Source organism: Lissotriton vulgaris, chromosome 11 (assembly GCF_964263255.1).
Source record: "Lissotriton vulgaris chromosome 11, aLisVul1.2, whole genome shotgun sequence".
Taxonomy (NCBI): domain Eukaryota; kingdom Metazoa; phylum Chordata; class Amphibia; order Caudata; family Salamandridae; genus Lissotriton; species Lissotriton vulgaris.
The window spans coordinates 606696818-606723743 of NC_141699.1; the positions used below are offsets into that span (position 1 = coordinate 606696818).

The window sequence follows — 26926 nt, forward strand, 5'->3', positions numbered from 1 at the left end:
GGACCAAATGTGGACTCTCCAGAGTTCTTCAGGGATGTCTGGGCACGGATAGCTTCCACTAACTGTAATACAATTATTCGGGGGAGGGGGGGGGGGGGGGGGGGAGACTTCAATTCTGTGCCGAACGATACACTAGATCGACAGGGGGCATCGAGACCGCTACATCCACACGCTGGATTGGCCTTTCATGATTTAATTGAAGAGAGCAAGTTATTGGACATTTGGAGAATTAGGCACTCCACCATGCTAGAAGGGACATACATCTCTAGTCAACATGCCGTCTGGTCCAGATTGGACTATTGGCTAGTTTCCTCAGACGTAGCCACCTGGACGGTAGAGGTATGCCACGTTGCCCGCTCATTATCAGACCATGCCCCAAGCCTGCTCATATTAACCCTCCCGGATTCACCTTCGTGGGCCTTTAGCTGGAGACTGCCGCCACACGCTCTGCTAGATTAAGCATTTAAAGCGCAAATTAGAAAGGACATTGTTGACTATTTTACCCTTAACGCCGGCTCGGTGTCAACTGAAGCGACCTTGTGGGACGCCTTCAAAGTGGTTATAAGGGGGAAATGTATAGCACGGCAAGCTGGGGTCCTGAAGGCCATTAGAAGTACCTTAGTCCAGTTCGAAGGGCAGATCAGAGAGCTAGAGAGGCAATTTTGCACTGATGCCAGCCCCCACATAGCGGCTGAGTTGAAGGGGAAACTCTTAGATTATGCAGAGGAGGCCCAACGTGAATTGAAGTTTTTGGGGAAATATGCTGAAGCTAGACGATACGGAGAGGGGGAAAGGCCAGGGCGTACACTTGCCAACATGATTCGTAAATCCGCGCCCACACCCTATATACATGCGATACACACTCCAGATGGGGACACTATTGTAGGTCAGGCAGGAGTTCTGAATGAATTTTGTGCCTTCTATTCTAATCTTTACACCGCCACTCAGTCGGAACACTCCGAAAACTTGCAAAACTTTCTTGGCTCCTTTGCACTGGTGTGGTTTAATGACACATACCGGAAGTACATGGACCTCTCTATCACAATTGACGATATCAAGCAGGTGATTAAAGGTCTTCCACTGAATAAGGCCCCGGCTCCTGATGGCCTGACAACTGCATTTTACAAAGCCTATGCCGAAGAGCTTGCGCCGAGGCTGCATGCGGTATATGAGGAAGCATTGGAGGCTGAAATCCTTCCGGCCTTTATGTGAGAGGCACTCATAACGACGTTATTGAAGCCTGACAAAGATGAGACGGAATTAGATTTGCATCGTCCATTGTCTCATAAATGTGGACGTCAAAATCTATGCAAAACCACTGGCAAACCGCCTGCAGCCTATACTTCCAATGGTGGCCCGTCCGGACCAATTAGGGTTTATACCCGAACGTTCGACGTTGCATAACCTTAGGACGATATTTTCAGTCCTGCACTACCTCCATCCCAGTGTTCGGGCAGCTGCCATATTTTTAGATGCGACAAAGGCATTCGATACCCTTGAATGGCCGTATTTATTTCGCATCCTGGTCCGCATGGGTTTCAGCCCTTTATTTATCAGTCGGATAAAGCTGCTTTATGCTGGGCCTCTGGCCAGGGTAAGAGTAAATGGCATGATATCGGATACTTTCCCCATAGCCCGAGGCACCAGGCAAGGGTGTCCACTCTCGCCGCTATTATTTGCCATTGCCATGGAGCCCCTTACAGCCAGAATACGCCAACATCACACAGTCAGGGGTATAGGCTTCAGTACTTGGAGTTTGCGGATCTCTCTGTATGCAGACGACGTCACTTTGTATATCCTTAACCCATCAGAGAACCTAGACCTGGTGCTAAGGGAATTTATAAAATTTGGCGGCCTCTCAGGGATATCTATTAACTGGGCTAAATCAGTCATATTTCCATTGACAGACGGAACCCCTGAAGTGAAGTCTGAATACCCACTACGTTGGGAAGCGGAAGGAGTTAAATATTTGGGCATCTGGATGAGCCGTGACCTGCAGGACATTTGGACCATGAATTTTGGGTGGGCTATTACATGGCTGGAAAGTAAGGTAGCGATCTGGTCCAAATTGCCCCCATCTATAGCGTGAAAGGTGGCACTGTCAAAGATGGTGGTGTTGCCGAAATTTTTGTACCTTTTTACTAATATACAGATCCCCCTCATGCAACATTTTTTCAAATGTCTTCGGACTCAGCTGCTTTCCCTGGTGTGGTCTGGGGGACAGGCCAGAGTATCATGGTCCCTTTTGACATTGCCGCTTCGACAGGGTGGTTTGGGCTCCCCAGACATGCAGCTATATGCACTTTGTGCACAAGCCCAGTTTCTGCATTTCTGGGTATGCCAGACACCTTACCAGCCCCATGTGGCGGTTGAAATAGATGCAGTAGCACCAACTTCACTGAAGGTGGCGCTCTATAAAAAGACATCACACCCTAACTCAGATGTAGCCACTGCGGACACGTTACGTTGGGTTTGGCGAGCCCTGCAGCGGCGAGCCCACCTCCCACTGCTATTCGCGCCTGCTGTCCCCTTGCGAAACAACCCGATGCTGGCCTGTTTGGAGGAAAGCGGAGGAGTGGTGGAGCTGGATGGCACCCAGATGCGCACTTTTGCGGACTTGTACCCTGATGGGAAGTTCAGGCCGCCACCTATGGGAGAAGATGGTAAGGTGGTGTCCTTCCGGGAGAAATTTGAGTATCATAAATTTAAAGCGGCATGTAGCGCGATGTGTGAAAGCTTCCCAGAGGCGCCCCCAACATTTCATGCTCTGCAAAACATTTTGGCGCGGGCCTCGCCGCGTAAGCTGGTGACTCGTTTGTACAGGGCTGTGCAGGACCAGGCCCCGATCATACAACCTAAATCCCTGCAGCTCTGGAATGCAGACTTAGAACCCCAGTTGACGGACATACAGTGGGATTTCTGCTGTAAGCAGTTGCTTGAACTCTCCCCCAATTATAGATTGCGCCTAGTCCATTTTAAATTTTTACACAGATGTTACAGGACCCCGGCTAGTCTATACCGAATGCGCCTTAGGGAGGATGAATGGTGCTGGAGGTGTGGGTTTGAGCCTGCCACGTTCCTTCATATGGCCTGGGAATGTCCAAAACTGACTGAATTCTGGCGTACCATCTTTGATGCTATTAATCAGATATTAGAAAAAACGGATGAACCCACCCCGCACCTGGGTCTGTTAGGCCTTGTATGTAACACTGTGCCCAAGGAACGGAAATTACACGCCTTAATGTTGTTGTATGCCAGAAGACAGATCGCAATAAGATGGGGTAGAAGAAAGGTACCTACATTTGAGGCATGGTTAGCGGATGTCACTTATGGTCATACACAATTAGGTAAATATTGGGAACTGATGCCCGTAGCCTCTAGGCCAAGAGATATCTGGGAGCCGTTCCTGAATTGGGCCAGAGCCAGGGCAAGCTCCCCCGCGCTTGACAGCTCTCCGGGGGCCCCTTGAGACATGAGTGAGCTATATGACTTGACGCAAGTGATGAGGTGTTTCACATTTGAATTCCATCTGATGTCGATAAGATGTAAATATCATTTATATGTGTATTGTTAATAGATGCCGTTCCCCTACTCCACTAGTCACACACCTGGTTCCTATTCTAAAAAGCAGTAATATACTGAAATGTGTAACCTACACTATCCAATGTTTCTTGCTGTAACCCTCCTGCGCAGATATGTTTAAGTCCTGTAATGTGCACTGTTGACTTCAGAGCTGATCTGAAGAGAGGACCTGACCGGTCTATGTTCGCTCTTTCTATTTTTGTTATTATGTTTTTGAGTATATCAAATGTATGCCAAAGATCTGTATGCAATAATGTGTATGGTTTATTTGATATGAAAATGTCAATAAATACAATTACAAAAAAAATAAAAGCTCGGGAAGTAGGTGCACTAGCAAAATGGTGTCCAGGAGTTCCGGTCCCACATCTCTCGTGATGGCTGCGAGTCTCAACTTTGCTGTGATCTCGGGTCGGCTTCAGAGATGTCTGGAAGTCCGTGTCCTGTGTCGCAAATCCTTCAGAATCCGGCGGGAGCCTTGGAAATGCAGACCTGCAAGATGCTTCTTTGGTGCCTGTTTGAACAGGGGAGTCACTCCTTGACCCCAAGGGAGATTCTTCCATCTTCTAGTCGAAATAGAATGTCGAAGTTCCAGGATATATGTTGCAGAGTTTCGTCCAGGGTAATCTAAAGTCCTAAGGACTGGGTTCCTATACTTATAGTAAGTTAGGGGATTGGACTTACTTCAGGGTCCCACCTATGGGAGGACCCGGGGTGGGGGTGGTTACACCCCTTCCCTTTAGTCCAGTTTCGCGCCTGAGCAGGTGCTGAGTGCCCCTGCAAACGGTTTGAACTGGAGTATGCACAGGGACACCAAGTGTGCCCCCAGCACTGTCTGAAAAGCATTCTCGGAATGCACCCACCCAGCCCCAATACACTAAAGCCTGTCTGGGGAGGTGGTTACACCTCCCTGGGACAGGAAACCTATTGTCCAGGCCTCCCCTGCTGGAGTTTTGTCCAGCAGCAGGAGATCAGACTCGTGTCTGTGGCTGCCGCATCCACTTTGTGATGCTGGGGCTCTTTTAAACTTTTACCGGTCAGGTAAGAGTGTACATGTATTCTCCCTATAGAAGGGTGGATTTCTACCCCCGCCGCGGGGGATAGGATTCCGAAGTGTGACACCAAACACAACATGTTTTGATTCAGCCATTCCAAAGTTAGCATTTACAGCGAGGTTATAATGCACTTAAGAGTATATGGTATGGCTGTATCACAGAACAGCCTCAGAGAACAGATTCCGAAAGCTGCAGACGGTCTCAGCTCATGCTTGGGCACCCTCTCACACAAAACCAAGCACTCTGCCTTCAGGATTGTTAAGGCCTACCATAGGAGTGACTTATAGGTTTATATGTGTGTCATTAAAAGGTAGATGTAGGTAACCTATATCTTAGTAAGGGGTGCAAGCACCATCTTACCGAGGCTGCAGTAGCAGACATGTGGTGCCATTTTGGAAGGCTTCCCAGGGGTGGCATAATACATTCTGCAGCCCCTGGTAGGCCTCTGGAGGTACCTATGTCCTTGGTACCTAAGGTACCATATACTAGGGACTCACAAGGGTAACCCAGTAACCAATCTGGAGTGTACCTAAAGTACATGCAATCAATTTAGAGAGGAAGCAGCTAGGCTGGGGTCCTGAATAGCAGGGCCCCAGCCAGACTAAAGTTGAAAAACAGTGAAACACCAGCAAAAAGTGGGGGTAACCATAGTAAGCAGATCCTACTCTCCTACAGCCCCTACCTCCCTTTACGTGCAGTCCCCCTGCCCTATGCCACTGTGCCCATTTGGTTCATCTTGGACCTGCTGCGTGGGATGGCCTGGATGGTGGGGCTTTTGAGTTTGAGGTGCAGCACCAGACAGGGCCCAGGAGAGGCCCGCATGGACTAGAGCCCCGAATGATTCCATTAGGCTCCCTGCCTTGGATCCATCTCCACCGCTGGTGGCAGCCTCCAGGAAATGACCACTTGCACTCCCCCTCTTCTGTGGCCCTCCTAGAGCACCCTTGAGCCCCCGCCTGAATTGACCTTCTGGCCTGCGTTCTCTGGTCTCTCCTGTCCAATACCGGTCCCGCATGCTCGGTCTTCCTTTTGGGATGTCCTTGTGATGTTAATAGACCTAGACGGCCATTACACGTTCATCAAATTCCGTTTTGGGGGAAGGATGCTCTGTGTGGGGTCAGTATACACTCAGACAAGCCCAAACGCCAGTTTTTCCTCGATCTTAACAGCCTTCCGATGGAAATTGCCGTAATTCACTGGCTCATTGGGGGAGATTAGAACTTGACCCGCAATGCTGTCTTAGACACACTGGCCTGCTGGATGTTGGCAACAACGCGGATCGGAGCGTGTTAGGTGATGTAGTTGCAGACCACAGTCCTGTGGACAGTTGGCGTCTCTCCCACCCCGCGGAGAGGGAGTTTAATTTTCTCTCACTGGTGCATGGCATGCAGTCCAACCTGGATGATTTTTTCATCTCCCAAGTGATGTTGGCTCTTACTCCGGACTTGTGGATACTTATGGGGGTGCGCTCAGATCACTCCTTGGTTGTCCTCTCCTTGGACCTCGTGCAGTCCTCACAGGGGTGCAAGCCGTGGTGCCTCAATATTTTGTGCGCTCGTTCCCCCTTTGGCATATCTCAACTTCGAGTGCATGTTTCCTCCTATGTGAAGCTTAACAAGGGTTCTGACGCCTACTTGTGCACCATATGGGTGGCCGCAAACGTCTGGGGTCAACTTATGAGAGATGCTGCACTCACCAACAAATATCAGGCGAAACGTCAGAGAACACCGGAGGGCAGCATAGCATCCCTCACTCGCCTAAATACGGCAGGTCCCTTGACTCCTCTCTGGCGTCATCTAGAGAAGGTCCACATGGACCTCAAGTGGATAAAGGGACGGCACTACAAGCAAGGCAAGAAGGCGGGGAGACTACTGGAGGCCAAGCGGCACAGACAGGAGGTGGCGTTGACTATACCAGTTTGCTAGTCCAGCCATTAGGTTCACAGATAGCACCAATCTTAGCGAGCCACAGGACATCGTCAACAAATTCGCAACCCTCTACCAGGCCCTGTACACTCTGGAGGTGGCGATAGACCACGCTTGCCTGGACACCTTTTTTGATGGCATACACAAGCCCCTTAATGACTCAGGCAAGGATGTCCATCAGAGAGATCACCAAGACAGAGATAGCGAGGTTATTTCAAAACTACTATATCATATGGCCCCAGTGAAGGAAGAATTCTCAGCGGAGTTCTATAAATCGGTGGGAGTGTCGTAATTTGACAATGATCGGGTTAGCGTTAAGCGTTGCTACACGTTACTTCTTTATCTTGACTAGAGTTGATGAACGCCATTTTGTATATAACGGCGGCCATTTTAGAGAATGCGTTGCCTCGTGGTCAGCATGCCCTTTTGTCCTTTCTCTGTACCACTGACCACTCGAGTTTGCCCAGCAACAGGCTATTTTTAGTAATGGTCAAGCTCGCACATGCGCAGTTTAGACTGACCAGTCATCACTTAGGAATGTTCTGCCAAACTGACCAGTGGTGTTGTAACCCCTCCCATGAGTTGGCTGTGTTCCAAAAATGACCATATATGTACTTTAAAACTCTAACTGTGTACCGCCCATCTTTTAATGTCTGTAAAACTGTATAAAAGAAGGACTTACACCGATGTTCGGTGTGATACCTCTTGCATTGCCGAAGGGTGCTGTAGGAATGTATCACCACCCCATGGGGTCTTAATAAACTTGTCTTTTGCATTTTCTAGTTTCCGTGCCAACAGTTCTTATGGTGTAGAGGGTATTCTGCGGAGTATGTAGGCCTGGAGAACCTAATACCACAGGAGAGGGGGGTTGGACTCGCTCTACGAGGCCTTACGGGAGTCAGATCACATGGGGTCCCTGGTTCAATCTCAAATAGGGCTATGATTATGACCCTCCCCAACCCTGGAAAGGATACCCTCCTCTGTGGCAGTTACCCACCCATATCCCTGCTCAGCAGGGGCTTTAAGATCCTCGCCAGGGTCCTGGTGGCTCAACTTCGTGGGAGTGATTCTAACTATGATCCACTTCTCGCAGGTGTGTCACCCCCGGGTGTTCGTCCCGGAATCATCTATCATGCGCTAGGGTCTGCCAAGGATTTGCCGGAGGACGCAGTAGCTCTCTCCTTGAATGCTGAGACAGCATTCGACAGAACAGAGAGGGGATACCTCTTTGAAACCATCCAGAGGTTCGACCTCAGTAAGGATTTAATAGCCAAGGTTGTAGGCCAGTATTGCCCCATAAGGGTGTTATTGTGTAAGCAGCCTTCCAGAGAAGACTGCGGGAGGTGGGTTTGCTGCCTTCATTCTAACTACTGCCGCTATGACAGTGAATGCTGGGATCTTGTACACAATCTGCGATTGTCACACTGTCCAACCCTTTTAGAGGGCGGTCGGTGGCTTATTGGGCACAACCCTGCCAGTCTTGGTGCATCTAGCACAGCCCCTGATCTTGGTCCATGATCTTGCAGACTCTTTAGCTCTGTCCCGGCATCAGTGCTAGCTGCTCCACACAGCACTCGCTATGACCAAAAACTATGTCCTCCGTCACTGGTGTTCCCCACTCCCCCTCCCACGCATGAGGAGTGGCTTTCGTCCACTCACAATATAGCCTAACAACCAAACAGTGGGTATCAGGCTGTCTGGTACATGCCCCTCCATGCCCCCTGTGGCTCTTCGGCACTGGTTCTGACCCTTCGGCTAATTTTTTCACTTGCCCCACACACCCTGCAGCAGCGGTCTCTGGACAAAAAGGATCGCCCCTGAAGGGTCAGTGGACCCCTTTCAGTCCACCTGTCCTCTTCCTCTCTTTCCTTCCCTTCTCTGCCTTCCATTCTCCTCCCCGTCCCCCCATCAGCTTGCGCACCCCCTTCTTTTCTGTTGCTTTCTGACATTTTTCTTCTCTGTACTCTCCTTCACCTTCCTTTTGCCACAGCTCGCTTGTTCCCCGTGGTCTATCCTGGGCCAGTGCGTCCCTGATCAGTTGTAACCCTGCTGCGCTCCTGTAGAGGCCACTTGTGTCCTAGGCTTGTTGAGCTATCACAGCATTGCATCATACGCTCTATCTGGTTTTCTGTTACACTTCCTTTCAGTGCAAAGCCTGAACAAAGAGTTGTGCAAAAAAGATCTCTATTGCTTTACACTTCTTCATACTTCTAAGCCAAAACATCTAATCAAGACTGCTCTGTCTGTACTTCTTAACAGGACACTGCACATCATGAAATGCACCTGCTGCCATTATGTGCTTCTAACTGCATGTGATTGATGAGCAAAAATGTTGATTAATTAATGATTCATGGGATGCCAATACAAGTATACACGGTGTCCTCTATTTTACTTTGTTTACTTTACAAAACAAGTCATGAAAACACTTATTTTGCAGTCAAACACTAGCCTGACTCCGGTCAACAAGAATACCAGAACCATAATGGGCATCCAGAAGCATTAAGAGCTAACAAACTCTTTAATGTGAGATATGCTGGTAACATATTGTAGCAAGCATGAATGAAAGATGCTACATGCGACTATGTGGTTGCGCGTTGAGCAAAATTAGAAAAATAGGGTTATTCAAAAAGGGTTATAATTGTACATTTTGGTCATTTTGTCTGACAAATTGCGAACATAACAACCAATATGTTAATTGCTTGTTTGCCTCGATCACTGGAATCCCAGTTTGAACAACTGCGTGCAATACCTTGAGGCATAAAACATAACACAGCAGCATTACCTGAATCTTAAACTCACAGTTAAAAGCTGTAAATGGATAAAACCTTTAACAATGAAAAAAAGACACAGATGAACGAATCCCATACCATGCCAGAAGTGATGGAGTAAAGCCACATATAGAGGCCACCTTTTTTCATGCTGCCACCTGTTTTTAAACCTTCTCCTTCCACACCCTTAGACGTGGATCACTAAACAAATTGTTGGTGATGTGTGGAAAAATCTAACTTCAGGCCTTTAAATGCTTTGCAAATCTCCATTCTACGTAACTGGGATGAGGGATGGCAGTGAGGACTCTGTAGTTACATAGAGTAGCCACCAGAAAGAGCGTTATCGAAGGGAAGTAGTTCTTCTGGTGGATACTTTTAACTGCAGATTCCTCAACTTTTGAATTGATACCACCCAAAGGTGAGTGTCTGAGAAGTGTAATCAAAACAGGAACTCTTGCAGGACCGAGTGGGCTGAAAGGCCCTCTTTGCAAACCAGGCTGTCAAGGCAGTAGTACTTCATGAGTATGTGCATCAACGTCCATATCAAAGCCTGGCAGATGTACAGGAGATGCACTGCTGGTAACAGTTTAGTTATTGTAGCATTGGTCCCAGTAGAATGAGTCTGAAGACCTTCATGGGTTACATTTCTGGCAAAGCTTAAAATATTTTTATTCAAAAAGACTATCCACCTCAACAAATTTATCTTCTGCACCACTCCGTCTTTTCTGGTCCCAATAAAACTAACAAATAGTTGGTCGTCCATGCTGTGGTTTCTTATACTGTTGATATGAAAGCTCAAGGTTCTTTTAGGGCCAAGCCAATAAATACTATCCAACTCTTTTTCTTTCCTTTCTCCTTGACTTCTCTAATGAGGGGGTTGTACGCACTTAGATACTGCACTGGTTTCAGTTCGCGGTTGCCCGCTTGATTTCAATCTATCTAGTGTCTTTAGCTTTGGTTAAGCTATTTCATGTAATATCTCTGATATTTTGTGTATGCTTATTGTGTGACACTCCTTCAATAAAAATGATTTAATATTAAAAGGTGTGGAGGAGCAAAGTAGACAAGCAGTTAACTGACCGCCATGAAAGGGCTACACCTGGTTAGCCAGGCAGGTGGCCCGTGTCCAAAGCACAAATTTGTCTGGGAAGAAAATGGTACGGTGGATGTATTAACAGCACCTGCTGTTTATCCAAGCAGCATTGAGAAGTGATCGCAATGAGCGATTAGGATCAAGCTGGAGTCTCACTGGAGCATAACAAAATTCTTCGGAGGAAATAAGTCAGGTATTTCAGAAAGCACATCAAAACAAGTGACTTGAAAAGGGGTGGCTCATCTGCCAAACATAAAACAAGCATTTGCAATGCAATAGGTCTCGCATTATTAAAGTTAGAGCTATTGGCATTGTAAATGGCAATGCCTTTTATTTATGTTTTTGCCTTAAGCATTACAGTGCATATACTAGAGGTCTGCAAATGTCACATGCCCGAGCCAGAAATGTCAACTTGTGCAGGCTTCTGTTTGGTTGGTATATTATATGCGGCAAGTTGTGAAAGCCTATGCACATCATATGGGCAGCTGATATTTGCAGACTACCACATGCCTTTGGCTAATTCATATTAAATAGCCAGCTGATATTAGCCCAGTGCTTCAAACCTTTGTCAAATGCATTTTGCAGGCCTCAGGAATAGGCAAGTGATGTGATCAGGGAACATTCGTCCAATTTTTAAATGTGTTTACATTTAATATTGAAGGATTATGACTCAGGTTTCCAACATTTAACACAGCAGCAGCATAGTAATATTGATGCAAGTAATCTCTGTGATGTTTGAGAGGTACCGTTTTGGTCTAAAAGAAACTTTTTTATAGAAGTTACATGAAATATAAAAACAGCATGTCTCTCCAAAATGTCCATTATAGACTCTCATATATCACCCACATTAAAAAGGAAAAACAGTATTTAAAACAATCTGTTAAAAAAACGAATTAGTCAAGTTAATCAGGGCAATACTGAGCTGCAGAACAGAGCTAGCTTTATAAGGAGGCCTCCTGAAAGGCTCTTTGCCCATGCCTTAACATGTATTCACTGCAAGGTAGGCCAAAGGTTTCTGACTCTCTAGGTGTAGTGCTGCTAAAAGATCTTCAGCAACATGTGCACCAGAAAGGGTACCTGAAAGTACAACTAATGTAAGAGGATACACAGATGTGTACTGCATCATTTTTGACCCTTTCCAAATCAGACACAAAGGCGATCTATAAAAACGAATCCACTTTAGAAAGACCATTTTTATAACGTTGTATGTCATGTTTGACTCTTAAATCGAGGTGAAAAAATAATGGCAGGTATGTCTTTGTAAAAGGTGGCAACACTACTTACCAGTGGTTTAATATGTTACTTAGGCATCCACCATACTGTAGGCAGGGGGGCTATCGAAGACTGTCTCTCACTGTCTTGGAGCACAGGGCAGTTTTAGCTGTCATGATTGCTGCATGCTTTCCTGATTAACCAGGTACAATAACCACATCCTCAGCACCCACGGAGCATCCAGGAAGCCAAGATGTAGGTCGGCCATCCCCACAACCAGTTCTACAGACCGTCGGTGCCCTTCACCCAAGGTATCTCCGGCAGCCTCAGCGATGGGACCGTGTTGGTGATTAGTGGCACTGTCAGTCATCATGGCAACACGTTTTCTGTGAACTTGCAGTGTGATCATTGCGCGCCGTCTGAGAACATCGCTTTCCACTTCAACCCGCGCTTTTCCGAAGGTGGTGTCGTTGTTTGCAACACCAAGGAGAGGAACCAATGGGGAAAAGAGGAGAGAAAGCATGAGATGCCTTTTCACAAGGGCCACCGTTTTGAAATCAGGATCCTTGTGAACCATCACTGTTATATGGTGTCAGTCAACGGAAAACATTTTGTGGATTACAAGCACCGGATTCCGCTCCATAGAGTTAACGCCGTGCACATAACTGGAAATGTGGAATTGGAAAATGTTGTCTTTTCAGGGTCCTGGGGGGTTCCCTCCGTCTTTCCCACCTTCTACATGCCGTCACGGAGGATCGTTCCATCCATATCCAACTCCACAATTTCCACCGCATGGCCAACAATGTCCTGTGCCGTACCACTCACACATCCATGGGGGTTGCTACCCTTCTAAAGTAATCACAATTTCCGGGACCGTTCCACACCATGCTAAGAGGTTTGCTATCAACCTGAAGCTCCATGGCGGCACTGCCTTCCATCTGAACCCGCGCTTTGATGAGAACACCATTGTTCGAAACAGTTACCCGAACAACAACTGGGGATCAGAGGAGCGTGGAGGAGCAATGCCCTTTTGTAAAGGACAGGGCTTTATGATTGTAATCTTATGTGAACACCATTGCTTCTGCCTGAAAGAAAAGCTTGTTTCCGGCAAGAGGACAGGTTACTGGGCTTCCATCAACAGAGAACAAGCTCTAGCCGAATTAAAACTGACAAATGCAGAATATAAATTAATACTCAAGTAGTGTGCTAGTGTCTGCCATATCACCCTCAAAATAAAGAAAGTAAAGTATAAAGTGCTCCAAGTAGGCCTAATATCATTATGCAGCTACTAGGTTTTATGCATCCCAATTTACGAAGAGCCCTAATTAACACATTTTCTTTCATTACTCATTTGCTCCTGGGAATCGGTTTATGGCCAAGATCACACACTTTGGTTAAGAAGCTGGCACCCATGTCTCTCATCGACGGCTGCAGCTTCACAACAAGAGAAACATCTCTTCTATCCTTTTGCTCGTTAACTACGGCTGTGGCCACTTATAGACCATCAGCCGAAGTTCTATCCTCCTATGTTTGAAACCAAACAAATGTGGGCATCGGTCCTCCAGGTCCTTGAATGCAGAGCCCACGCTGTGTGCTTTGAGTCTCGTTGTCAGATTCATAGGCGCTACAGTTCACAGCCACATCCGGCAGACCTAAAAGGCTGAATGATTAAGGCCCATCAGAAAAAAATCTGTTGATTTGCATGAAAGTTCTACTCCCAGCTATCTCACTAGACCACGCCACTCTGTGATCCTGTGCAAAATACACTACCCGCCCAAGTTTACGTGCTGCCTTGAGAGCGCCTACAATGGAGACAGGTGCTTTCAAACACTACATGAAGGACTCCTCCTTAAAAGTGGGCAGCAGAACACGTTCTACGGTCACAGAGCACAATAAATGTGTATGACCCATTGGGTGTCGCATGGTGCATTCTTCGCGTGACGCCGAACACCGCGGGTAACTCGACGTCTTGGTTTAGCGCTATAGCCGTCGCACGGTGCTGGGGAGCGGGTGTGCTGGGGTAGCTCCGTTATGCCAGGCCCTGAAACGGGTCCGATGAATTGATCCCTATGGAGGACCTCCTGGGAAACAACACTCATGACGCGTCAAGTGCAGGTCAGGCGCGTGCGCCTCTTCTTTTCTGTGTAAAAAAAGAGAGAGAACAGTGGGCACTGCAGGGCCCCATGGGCAGCTACCTGTCGCTGCATGCAGCGGCCACTGGTGCATTCCATGGCTTGCTTTATTTAAAAGTCCAGAAGAAGGGGCCGATTCACACCGGCTGCAGAATCAAAGCGCGGGAGCGCGCAGGAAGGCCACAACCCTACCTGGGTGGCGCCCGATGTGTGAATCAACTGCGGGGCCTGTTTAGACAACAATGTCACACCGACGGGGATGGCTCGCAAAACCAGTACACTTAAAATAAACAAGACTGCCAGGCAGACAGCAAGTTCTGGTTGTCCTTCGAACCCAATCTGTGGGGGGTATCCTGACGATAGGGCATGATGGTGACAGTGAAAATGATTTTGCCAGCGTCTGGTTACTGCGCATGCGCGTTTGCACCAGTTCCTTTGGGCGGGACTTCCGTCTTCGGAAGTCCCGCGCACGCGCCCACGGAGTGCCTGAGAGCAGGGCTCCAATGCCCGAGGGAGCCCCGGCTACAGAAGTCCAGAATGGCGGTAAGTGGGGCTTAGTTCTAGGGGGGAGGGGGGTGCGCTTGTGTGTGTGTGTGTGTATGTGCGCGATGGCGGCAGCGGGGGGGAGGGGGGTCTTTGTATGTGTGCGTGTGTGTAGGTGCGCTGGTGTGTGTGGGGTGGTCTCTGTGTGTGCGTGTAGGTGCGCTAGTGTGTGTGTAGGTAGGTGCGGCGGCGACGGGGGGTGTGTGTGTGCGCCTGTGTATGCGTGTGGCTGTGTCTGTGCGCATGCGTGAATGTGGGTGCGCGTGCACGCAGTCAAATCCAGCAAAGGAGAAGCGCGTGGCACATTCTTGTCCTTCATTCCCCCGAGTCAGATGACTATAAGTCTCCAGCCTGGACGCATCCTTCGGATGCTAATTCCAGGCGAGACCTAAAAAGCTAAAATGACTTGTCACCCACATCTGCACCCACTGCAAGGTGTGTATGGGTGTATTATGTATGACAAAACAAACAAAAAAAATTCAGAAAGTCTGGCCTGCAGAGAATTATGATGCTTGGTCTAACACCAGACCACAAAAGTCTCCCAGCATTCAGCATAAATGGATTTAATTGAAGGATAATTGGCCGCAAGGATGACATTCACAACCCTAGGTGACAAATTAGGGGAACTCAGCTGCTGGTGCTCAATCTCCATGCATGGAGGGGTAGGTTGTGGAGATTCAAGTGAAAATGTTCAGGCTCAAAAGATCTGGTAATCACACCCTCCTGGCCTAATCCCGAGCTATAAAGATGTTGTGGGCACCGTCTGTGCTGATTTGACTCTAGGATGAAGGGGTAGTGGTGGGACTAAGTATAGGAGGCCTTGTTTGACACCGTGTTCTCAATCGTATTGTAAATCACAGGGCTACTTCAAGTTAGGGGTGCAGTCTACTGTGAAGTCCATTTCTTGCTTGAAGTCTTTAGGTAAGTGAAAATTGTAAAGGTGCCTTAAGCACAAGAATGACCAATAGCGGTCAACCACTGAAATCTGAGGTTTAACTGCAGGGCCCACATATGCCACCTGGTGTACAGGACAAAAATAATGCTCAAGGCTACGAGTCCAAGAAGCATAGGAATCATCCTCACCAAAACTGAGCCAGAAACATCAGAATCATATCTTGAAAGCCTGCAGTGGTGGAAATGCCTTGAGCACCACTGTATCTAAGAAAGACCATGTGAAAAGGAAGTTCCTGTGTAAGTCACATGTAGAACTTTGAGATGCTGGTGGAAACCCCCATGGAGGTCAAGAGCGAAGCCGTTGTCTGGAGGTGGTCTGAGAGGAACTGCGGTGCACACCTTGAGAAATCAGTTATCTAGGTATGAAAAAACATGTCATTGCACGCTCCGAAGACGAGCTGTGACCACCATCACTTCTGCAATCACCTGAGGAGCCGAGGTAAGGTCAAAGGACAGGACGGCAAAATGGAAATGTCCAACACCCACCGTGAACCGCAGGTGGAGTCTGGGACTACAGGATGGTATATGAAAATACATGGCCTGCAAGTCCAAGGACACCTTCCAGTCTACAGGTTACAGAGCAGAGAGGATCTAAGCCAAAGTAGGCATTTTGAACTTCATTGGGAGAAGGTCCACTATAAGCTTGAGGTTTCTGTTCTTGGTCAGCACAAGGAAGTATTGCAGGCAACACCCCTCGTCCCGCTTTAAGGCTGAATTCATTCAATAGCACCCTTGGCCTGCAGAAGGCGGACTTCCTGTATTAAGACAGAGGCATGGCCTGACATGGGGTGAAGAGCCCATATAAGGAAGGGAAGAAATGAAAGGTAGAGCGGAGTCTAATGAACAATCAGCAAAACCCACCTGTTTGATGTGACTCATTTCAAGCTGGGGAGACCATGTCAGATCTTGCCCCCTTCCACCTCACTGTAGATCTGCTAAAGCAAATCAATACGGCTTGGGTACCACTGCAGCAGGAGTAGGAAGAGGAAGTTGACGAATTCTGACCCTGCTGGAATTAACAGGTTTGACCAGCTCCAGGTTCTCTGCCTCAAAAAGGCTAATGCAAATGCTACTTACCAGTATGCATCTGTTCTTGGCATGTAGGGCTGCTGACATTCATATCTGTGCATAGTCCACCACCTAGTGTTGGGTCCGGATGATTGCACATTGTTGTCCTGGAAGAGTCTTCGAAGTATCACAAGATAGGTGGCTCCTCCCCTGGACTACAGTGCGCATGGGCATCGCCTCCATCCCCAGATTGTTTTTAGCCATTGGCAGAGATGGAGTGAAGAAGTGAGTGATGACCATGCTATGAGCATATGTTTGTATATGAATACATACTGCAGCTGCTACAGGCGCCGGGGAGGAGGGTGGGCGATATGAATGTCAGCAGCCCTACATGCCAAGAACAGATGCATACTGGTAAGTAGCATTTGCAGTTCGAGGCATGTGGGCTGCTGAATTCATATCTGTGCATAGAATACATAGCAGTCCCTCCATTAGCGGCGGCCGCCCGTGCCAGCTGCAGCAGTCTGAAAAAGCGTTTTTAGAACAGCCTGACCAACAGCTGCTTGTTGTTTTGAATGCACGTCTACACAGTAGTGCTTAGTGAAAGTATGAGTGGTAGACCATGTGGCTGCTCTACAGATGTCTTCTAAGGGAATGTTACCTAAGAACGCCATAGAGGCCCCCAACTTCCTAGTGGAGTGGGCCCTCGGTGGTATAGTGAGAGTGCGCTTTGCTTTAGCGTAGCAGATCTGAATGCACTTTACTATCCATCTAGCTATTCCTGCTTTGGAGATTGCATTTCCCTTGTGTTGTGTGGCAAAAGCAACAAAAAGTTGTTTGGTTTTGCGGAAATCTTTTGTCCTGTCCACATAATACATCAAGGCTCTCTTCACATCAAGGGTGTGGAGCATCCGCTCCGCCAGCGTCTCTGGGTTCTGGAAGAACACCGGCAATTCAATAGTCTGGTTTATGTGAAACTGCGAGACCACTTTGGGTAAGAACTTAGGGTTAGTGCGGAGCACCACCCTGTTGGCATGTACCTGGAAGAAGGGTTCTTGGATGGTGAGCGCCTGCAGTTCGCTAACCCTCCGTAGCGATGTGATTGCTACCAAGAACGCCACCTTCCAGGTCAGAAACTGCAGCTCGCAAGAGTGTAGTGGCTCAAAGGGAGGACCCATCAGCCTTGTAAGAACCACATTGAGGTTCCATTCAGGAGCTGGTGGAGTCCTTGGTGGAATGACTCTTTTGAGTCCTTCCAGAAAAGCCTTGATAGCAGGGACCTTAAAGAGTGACAGGTGTTGTCTATTTTGGAGGTATGCTGCCATAGCCGACAGGTGAATGCGGATGGAAGAGTAAGCTAGATTACACCGATACAGGTGAAAGAGGTAACATATGATGTCTTGAATGGAAGCGTCTAGCGGGTCAATGCTGTGCTCCACGCAGTAGACGACAAACCTCTTCCATTTAGCCGCATAACAAGCTCTAGTAGTGGGCTTTCTCGCCTCCCGAATGATGTCCATGCAATCGGGAGGAAGATTGAGGTAGCCAAACTCTAGGACTTCAGGAGCCAGATCGCCAGGTTGAGCTGTTGCGGATCTGGGTGCTGAATGTCGCCATGGCTCTGCGTCAAAAGGCTGGGAGTGAGATGAAGCCTTTGATGCGGTACCACGGAGAGTTCCAGAAACGTGGTGTACCATGGTTGGCGAGCCCACGTTGGAGCAACCAGGATGAGCGTCATCGAGTGTTGCCTGAGCTTGCGTGCCACCAGCGGTATCAGAGGTGCTGGGGGAAAAGCGTACGCAAATCTGCCTGACCAGTTCATCCACATCGCATTGCCCTGTGATTGGGGGTGTGGGAACCTGGCGGCGAAGCTTTGGCATTTTGCGTTCTCCTTTGTGGCGAACAGGTCTATCTCTGGATGACCCCACCTTTGGAAGTACGGTTGGAGTACTGATGGATGTAACTCCCACTCGTGCATCTGATGGCTGTGTCTGCTGAGCAGATCCGCCATCTGGTTGTCCTTGCCTGGGAGATGTTCTGCCATGAGGAAGATGTTCCTCTGAATGGCCCACTTCCACATGCTCTGAGCCAGATGAGACAGCTGTGGAGAGTGTGTTCCCCCCTGCTTCTGGATGTAGTACATGGCTGTCATGTTGTCCGTCCGGATCAACACGACCTTGTTGCACAGATGTACTTTGAACGCCTTTAAGGCCATGAAGATTGCCATCAATTCCAACACATTGATGTGCATCTTCCTTTGCTGAAGTGTCCATAGTCCCTGCACCGTGTAATGGAGTACATGCGCTCCCCATCCCTGGAGAGAGGCGTCCGTTGTCAGGATGATCTGTGGGACAGGCTCTTGGAATGGTCGGCCCTTGCAAAGGTTCAGTGGATTCCACCAATGCAGAGAGTTGTACGCCCGACCGCTCACCAACACTAGGTCTGTCAGTTGCCCATGAGCCTGAGTCCACTGACGTGCCAGGCACTCCTGAAGCGGACGCATATGTAGTCTCGCGTGCGGGACAATGGAGATGCAGGAGGCCATCATGCCTATCAACTGCATGAATACCTTCGCTGGAAGCGAGGTTTGGGGTCTGAATCGTTGGATCAGCGCCTGGATACTGGCGATTCTCACCGAACTCGGCTGCGCAGTGGCTGCCAGAGTGTCGATTGTCGCGCCCAGATACTGTCGCACGTGGGCGGGCTGGAGATGGGACTTTGGGTAGTTCAGAGAGAATCCCAGATCGTGCAGGAGGTGAATGGTGCGTGACACGTGGTCTACGCACTGCTGTTCCGTCTTTGCCTGAATAAGCCAGTCGTCTAGGTATGGAAAGACATGGACGTGCTGGCGACGGAGATGCGCTGCTACAGTCGCTAGGCATTTGGTGAAGACTCTCGGTGCCGTGGTGACCCCGAACGGCAGGACCCTGAACTGGTAATGCTGGTCTAAGATCTTGAATCTGAGATACTTTCTGTGTGAAGGATGCAGGGGAATATGGAAATAGGCATCCTTCAGATCCAGCGTTGCTAGGAAGTCCCCCCGTTGAAGCAGGGGAAGCACCTGCTGCAATGTGAGCATATGGAAGTGCTCTGAGTTGATGTACCAGTTCAGGGGCCTGAGGTCCAGGATCGGCCTGAGTGATCCGTCCTTTTTGGGGATTAGAAAATACAGGGAGTAAACCCCTGTTCCCCGTTCTTGCAATGGAACGAGCTCTATCGCCCCTTTTTGCAGCATGACCAGTACTTCTTGCTGCAACAAGGTCAAGTGCTCGTCGGACATAGCACGGCTTCTTGGCGGTATGTCCGGTGGAATGGACGTAAGTTCTAGACAGTACCCGTACTGGATAAGAGACCTCACCCACCTGTCCGTGGTGATGGACCTCCACGCCGGCAGGAACTGCTGGAGTCTCCCCCCGACAGGTGTCGTGTGATCGGGGGGAAGTGACAAGGCGTCACTGCTTGTTGGAGGTGGTGGACCTGGAGGCATTGTTTCCACGTCCCCTGCCTTTGATATTATTGCCTCTGTAGCCACCCCTGCCCTTGTTGTTGTTATACGAGGACTGGGCGTTACCCTTGTAGTATTGCGTGGACTGGGATGCCTGACCTCTTGAGGTGCCTCTTGAATTGGAGCGGCGAAAGGAACCACCCCGAAACTGCTGACTTTGTAAAGCCCCCATAGACTTGGCAGTTTCGGTATCTTTCTTCATTTTTTCAAGGGAGGCATCCACCTCAGGGCCGAACAGATGGTCAGGATTCACTGTTTGACCCAATATTGTGGTTTGTATATCGGGTTTGAACCCAGAAATTCGAAGCCAGGCATGGCGTCTAAGTAACACGCTTGTATTGATAGCCCTGGAGGCAGTGTCTGCCACATCTAGGGCACATTTGATGGATGCATTAGTAATAAGTTTACCCTCCTGAATGAGCATCTCCCCCGCCTCCTTGTATTGGTCAGGCAAGTGTTGCAGGATGGCCTCTAATGTGTCATAATGGGCCCTATCATAACGTGCAAGCAGGGCTTGAGTGTTAGAGATCCTCCAGATGTTCGCTGCCTGTGCAGCAATGCGTTTGCCTGATGCCTCAAAGATTTTTGACTCTTTGTCTGGGGGAGGAGCATCACCAGTAGTCTGTGAATTCGCCCTCTTCCGAGCGTTGGACACCACCAGGGAGTCCAATGGCAAATGTCCCTTAATATACGTGGGATCCGTGGGCGCCGCCTTATACTTCCTGTCGATGCGAGGATTGACCACCCGCGCCCGGGTGGGCTCCTTGAATACCTCCTGTGCATGCTTCAGCACCCCTTTGAGCATTGGTAGCGTCTTGACTTGCTTTTCGGCTACCGAGAAGGTGTCGACTAAGAAGTCCGCATCCACAGGGTCTGAGTGCAGTTCGACGTCATGGTTCGCTGCTGCTCTCTCTATTAATGCATTAAACGCCGCCGAGTCCTCTGTCGGTGACGTCTTCGCGGCGAAAAGTTGAGTGTCCTGGCCTGACTGCGGGTCGTCCGCGTCGCCTCCTGCTGTCCAGGGCACCTGCTCCTCTTCCGGATCCGAGTACGCAGGATAGTTGTACTCATCGTCCTCCTCGTCCACACCAGGCACTGGGGAGTGGGCCGGCGAGTGTTCCATGGCTTGTGGAGACAGAGGTTCCATCAGAGCCGAAGAGTCCGCAGAGTACTTTTTGTTCTTAAGTGGAATCCTAAAAGGTTCCAATGGCGGCTCCGACGTAATCTTTCGTTTGAGGAGCGACAATTTTCCGGTGTTGGCGTCGATGGTCACCTCCCGACGTTCCTCCACCGCGAGCGGTTGGAGCCGAAGCTTCGACACCACCAAGGCAGCCTTCGGCGTCAATACTTCCTGAGAGTGTCCGCTCTGCTTAGGCGCGAAGGCCTTCGGCGCCGACTTGGGAGGAAGGGTAAAACGGATTGGCGTTTGTTCCTTGGCAGGCTTCGGCGTGGGCCTAGGCACTACAGTGTCCTGGCTGGGAACAACAGTGGACTGTTGGATCCGCTTTAAGGATTCTCCCACCTTCTTTGTAAGGGATGCCGAGGGCTGAACCGTCGCGAGCGACTCTTCGCCTCCGAGAGTCCGGTCGCCGGTAGGCCTTTTCTTCGGTGCCGACGCCCCATGGCCTGGCGCACCATCAGCGTGACGCTTCTTCGAAGCCGGTTTCGGGTCCGCGACCCCTTTCGGTGCCGACGCAGCCGCGTCGGATGCCTTCACCTTCGGCGCCGACCCAGAGGGCTTCGAGTCGGCCATTTTGGCGCGGCTCTTGTGGTCGGCCATTTTGGCGTGGCTCTTCGAGTCGGCCATTTTGGGTGTCTTGGAAGTTGACGCCTCCAGAACCTTCTTCACCAACGCCACTTTCGGTTTCGGTTTCGCATCCGAGGGTGCGGGACCAGTTGGCTTCACTTTCGGTTTCTTGTTAGAAATGTCCGTGACCGGGCCCGGAGGCGGGGACGTAGGACTCATAGTAAGATCTTGGGTAAGGCCCGAAGGCGATCCCTCGACCTGGGCCGTATGACGGGGGGTAACCCCGGAGTCCGGTTGGGGAAGCTCTTCTTCTGAGCTATCCTCCATCGTGGCACAAATCAGTTCGTCGTCCCCTACCTCACCGGAGACTTCGTCGCAGGTCTCCTCATCCGCGTCGTAGGTTTCTTCCTCGGACGCGGGTTCAGAGTCCGACTTTTGTACGCCGTCCTCTTCCTCGACCGATTCCTGAAAGATGTCATCAGGTGGGGGCGCCGAAGCCGACAACTGTGCCTGGAGTCGATTAGCCCGGCGAATCTTCAAAGTTTTCTTACTCCTAAACTTTGAACACGCCATGCAGGTGTCTTCACGGTGATCCGGTGACAAGCATGTGTTGCACACGGGGTGCACGTCGAGGTGCGAATATTTTGAGTGACACAGCGGACACTTCTTGAATGGAGTCCGCTCCATAGCAAAAGTGGTAGTGTAGGCCCGTCCGCGTCGAAGCACGTGGAAGGGCAGTAGGAGATTGGAGCTGAGAGTCAGTAAGAAAACCCGAACGCAACTATACCGACGCCCAGCCTAAAGACCTTTTGGTCTCAAGTAAAATCGAACAACTATCGGTTCCGAAGGAGGGAACCGAAAACACATCCGAACCCTATGGCGGAAAAAAACAATCTGGGGATGGAGGCGATGCCCATGCGCACTGTAGTCCAGGGGAGGAGCCACCTATCTCGTGATACTTCGAAGACTCTTCCAGGACAACAATGTGTAATCATCCGGACCCAACACTAGGTGGCGGACTATGCACAGATATGAATTCAGCAGCCCACATGCCTCGAACATAGCAGCTTCACTGGCTTAGACTGTTGACTTTGCCAGTAAGCTAGGCCCCCTCAATATTCTGTCCTGTTAGTGGAATTGGAGGCCTGCTGATAATAACCCCTAGGATTGTGCTTTGACACAGCTATCTTTAAATGACAACACTGGAGAGGCAAAGGACCAGTTAGCAAATTGGCTTTGGTTTCAACTATGGCAGTTTTAATTCTATTGTCTCTGCCACACTGAGAACTACTACTGTAAAGGAGGAGCTTTCTACTGTTGTTGAATCAGGTCTTCGGCCCAGCTCATTCATAGGGGGTGTGTCTAACCCCTTAGCATTATATAGGTCTTGGTAAAGTCATTTAGCAGTGTAACGATTATAAAACTACTTGAAGCTAGAAGCCCTTTGAGTGTCACCCTCGTTACTTTTCCTCTGATTTTAAGTGGCTGGCTGGGGTTGACCGCTAATGGTCATTCTTGTGTGTAAGGCACCTTTACAATTTTCACTTACCTGAAGACTTCAAGCAAGAAATGGACTTCACAGTAGACTGCACCCCTAACTGGAAGTAGCCCTGTGATTTACAATACGATTGAGAACACGGTGTCAAACAAAATCTATTCTTATGCTCTGTGACTTGAGTTTCTACTCCCACTGTCTGATCACCTTTGTGTACATGGTCACATTTCTCACACAACCTTGTGAAAGAGCCCAAGCACCAAGGGCACAGCTCAAGTGGGCCTGTAACAGACATCAGCTTCATGAAATCACAGCACAGCGTGAATCTTGTGGTCTTCCAGGGAGACACTGTCCCCATCACACGGTCTTAAACAAAAATCAATTGTAGTTGATGAATCATCAATTTGGGCACTTCAGATCTGTGTGAACGGTGTGGAAAGAAAGTACTGACATCAGCATGCAGGGATGGTACCGATATGCACCCCACTCCTTCACTTCTAGGAGGTATTAGATTGCTGCAGAGCCACACAACACCACCTGACAGCACACAGGAGTGATGGCTGGAAGAACTTTCAGATCCAATCTGGCGCTGGAAGCATTAAAAAAGTGACAAACTACAATTAGAAGTATACATCAGAATTCTACATATTAATGGATGGCAAAGCACTGCATTTTAGGCATCACTTACCTTATGCTTGATGTGTTTTAAAGTAGGAAACCCACAAAAGTATAACGCATTCTTGTCTACTTTTGTAATTTTATTGTGGCTCATATCCACATGCCAAGCATCAAGTGAAATGGTTTGAAACCTAAAAAGAAACCAAAGCAAATGAATGATTTATGAAATGTTCACACAAAAAAGGACCAAATAACGTTACGCATAAGTAGTCAAGGGAAAATAAGCACCAAGAAATACCAGGATGGGGCGCAATTTGTTTTGTGCAATTATTCAGAAAATATAGATATTAGTTCCTCCTCGGATAGCCTAAATAAGGATTATATTACTTACCCTGTACGCATCTGTTTGACGCATGGAGTGCTGTAGATGTGGTAGATTTGCAGATGTTTGTTATGGGCATATATTTCCAAGAAAAACCATAGTGGCACTGTTTGCAGGTAGGGTCCTTTTAGTGCTGAGATAACAGGCCAGAATGCAATTAACAATCCACCTGGATACACTTGGCTTAGATATTGGGCAAACTTTATGATACTGCACAAAGGCAACAAAGAGCTGTTGTGTTTTACCAAAGGACATGTTCCAGTCTATATAATAAATGAGAACATAGTTGATGTCAACTATGTGAAGTCCTCTCTCTGCTACAGAGTGAGACTGTAGTAAGATGCCAGGGAGATCAATTATTTGGTTAAGCTGGCATGGAGGGCCCGGGGGAGGGGTGGGGGTGGGGGGGCGGGGGGGGGGGTGGAGGGAGGTTGACTAAAGGTAGTTCCAAAGGCAACCATGTCGCTCTGGACCTGGACAAAAGTTTCTTATAGTGTGGGGGCTTGCAGCTCACTAATACGTCTAAAGGATGCTATGACTATTAAAGCGTCCTTCCAGGAAAAAACTGCTAGGGGCCATGATTCAAAGGAGGCCCCATGAGCTTTTCCGGCTCAGAGGAATCGGAGCTGATGATCACTGGGACGGCTGATGAGTCAGAAGGCTTGTCACATTTATCCTCCTGAGTGCTGAGTGGGTCTGCATGCACTGATGACGTCCAGAGTCTCAGAAACAAGAGGTACATTTTGTTGTGGGCCCAATGAATGCCTCTCTGCTGCCAAATGGTCCTCTTGTGCTCCAGAAGGCTGAGCAGGAGTTGCAGTGGGTATCATCATGCTCTGGAGAGAGACAAACAAGTTACTTACCTTCTGTAACCCCCTTATCTGGTAGAGACTATCTAGCGGAGGATTCCTTACCTTAGAATTATTCCAAGGCGTTAGAATGGATCCAGATTTTTTTTTCGTGAGCAGTACACCAGTGCGATGTTAGGTGGCCTCATTGTCCATGCCAGAAGTGACATGTCCATACGCACTGCCCACTTGAGGAGCACAATGAGTTTCATCATACAAAAACCTTTCTTTGAAGAAAAATAAGTTGCAAAAGTCCAAGAACACTACTACATGGCAGGTGATAAGCACATACTTTATGCAAACAGCGTTTGCAAAATTAAGGAAAAAAAGTAGTGAACAAGATTTCTACTGTGGGCTATTACTAAACAATTGAAGACAGTAATATGCTTATAGTTCGATGACAAATGCTCAAAAGTAAAATGTTCAGCGATTTATCAACACTCCCCAGAGAAGAACTTTGTTTTACTGCAGCCTACCATGTACTAATTGTCATGACTTCCGCAATATTTACAAATACTATACTGAGAAGAAAAAATTTCGAAGGAAAATGGTAAGCACGACACAGCAGTGTGTGCCAGGGTGACATTAAAGGCACCTCCAGGACAATAAAGTAGGAGTAATGTGCACTGTTAGACCTGGTTCTACCAGTCTACATTGGGTAGCATAGCACAGGGTGGCAAGGCCTATCCCCAGAGCAATTGTGTTGTATTTGCGTCACATTCATACAGTAAGACAGCGTCCATCCACTAAAAATGACACTACAACAGTTTAGAAAAATAGGACTGCTTTATAAAATCTCTTGGATATCTCCTTGTCTTCTTGCAGTGTATAAATTCAGTTCAATAAATGCATCTACATTCACTCATTGGCCTGCATAAGGCTTTTCAAGACATTAATCAATACTTCTTATTGTCCCTTGTTGAGAGAGAATCAGCGACAACACCTACAACTTTTCTCTCCCTTCAAGGGTTACACAGTTTCCAAATTAGGGTAATCAGCAAGAATAAAACACTTTTAAATCAACACCAACAGATACCTTACCCGTGAAGACACAATATCCATATTAATTAGGGATTACAGCTGCTCAGCAACTCCCCACGGGTATACGTGCAAGTAATTTCAGATAGCTGATTATCTACATAGAAGTAAGCAGAATACTTCACAGACAGTTTGTCAGTTCTATGACACCATTCGTTTGACAGATTGTAATTCAGTAATACTTATCAGCCCCTAACGAACTACAGGAATAGGTGCCCTTAATACATTCCTGCCACACCTCCCCTCTCCTGAGCTCACTACGTGACCCTGAACTCCTTCCACAGGCAGCTACCTACAATCAGAGACTTTCCCCGCAGGGCCGATCCGCTCAGGTATGGAAATAGTCGGGGTGAGTCAGTCAGGCATTTATCACGCACTGTTCCTTGTGCAGTTCGGTAGGTTAGAGGCGATCGGGACTGATTACGAGTCTCGCCGCCCGCCCGTCTAGTTTCCCTGCTTACTTGGTCTTGATATCATTGCCAGTCTGCTTCAGGTCTGATGTCCGCACCGTTACCGATAGACTGGGGCGAAGGCTTCCGCTTCCCTTTGCATTCACTCGCTTCACTATCTGGAGGCCGCTTCCTCACCGCTGATCGACGAGCCGTCAGTCGGATCTTCCGGCGTGCTCTCTTCACGTCCGACGGACTCCGCCCACAGCCGGCCTCCGTCTGCTTCTCTCCGCCTCTTCCTTCAACACAAACCTGCCGACGGAGTACTCCAGCCACCGCTCTGCTTCTCTACCGCATCGGCTGGCTCTCCTCTCACCACCACCGCGGAGGGAATTCGCAGCAGGCAAACTCCGGTGCAGAAAGGGCGACAGCCTCTTCACAAGATCCTCCACAGAGTGCGCCGGGATCTCCCCCACGGTGAGTGAGATTCTCCGCCGATGGGACCGCCACTCTGCTTCCCGCCTCTGCCAGGTTCACAACTCCACTGGAAACAGCGTCGCAGGCTGCCTGAGGATAATTCCTTGTATCTCCGATTTCCTCAGTGTCCTGTCAAAGGCGATCGCCTCTGATTTCCC

The 26926-nt window shown here is 48.8% G+C and overlaps 1 protein-coding gene across 1 annotated transcript in view; it reads right to left on the reverse strand.

Moving 5' to 3' along the window:
* The window catches only part of XRN1 (5'-3' exoribonuclease 1), a 1308150-nt gene that overhangs the window by 964423 nt on the left and 316801 nt on the right, over positions 1-26926 (reverse strand). The window contains exon 17 of the mRNA XM_086943712.1: positions 23705-23825. Coding sequence (XP_086799838.1) covers positions 23705-23825 — 121 coding nt within the window. The remainder of the gene's footprint in view (positions 1-23704; positions 23826-26926) is intronic.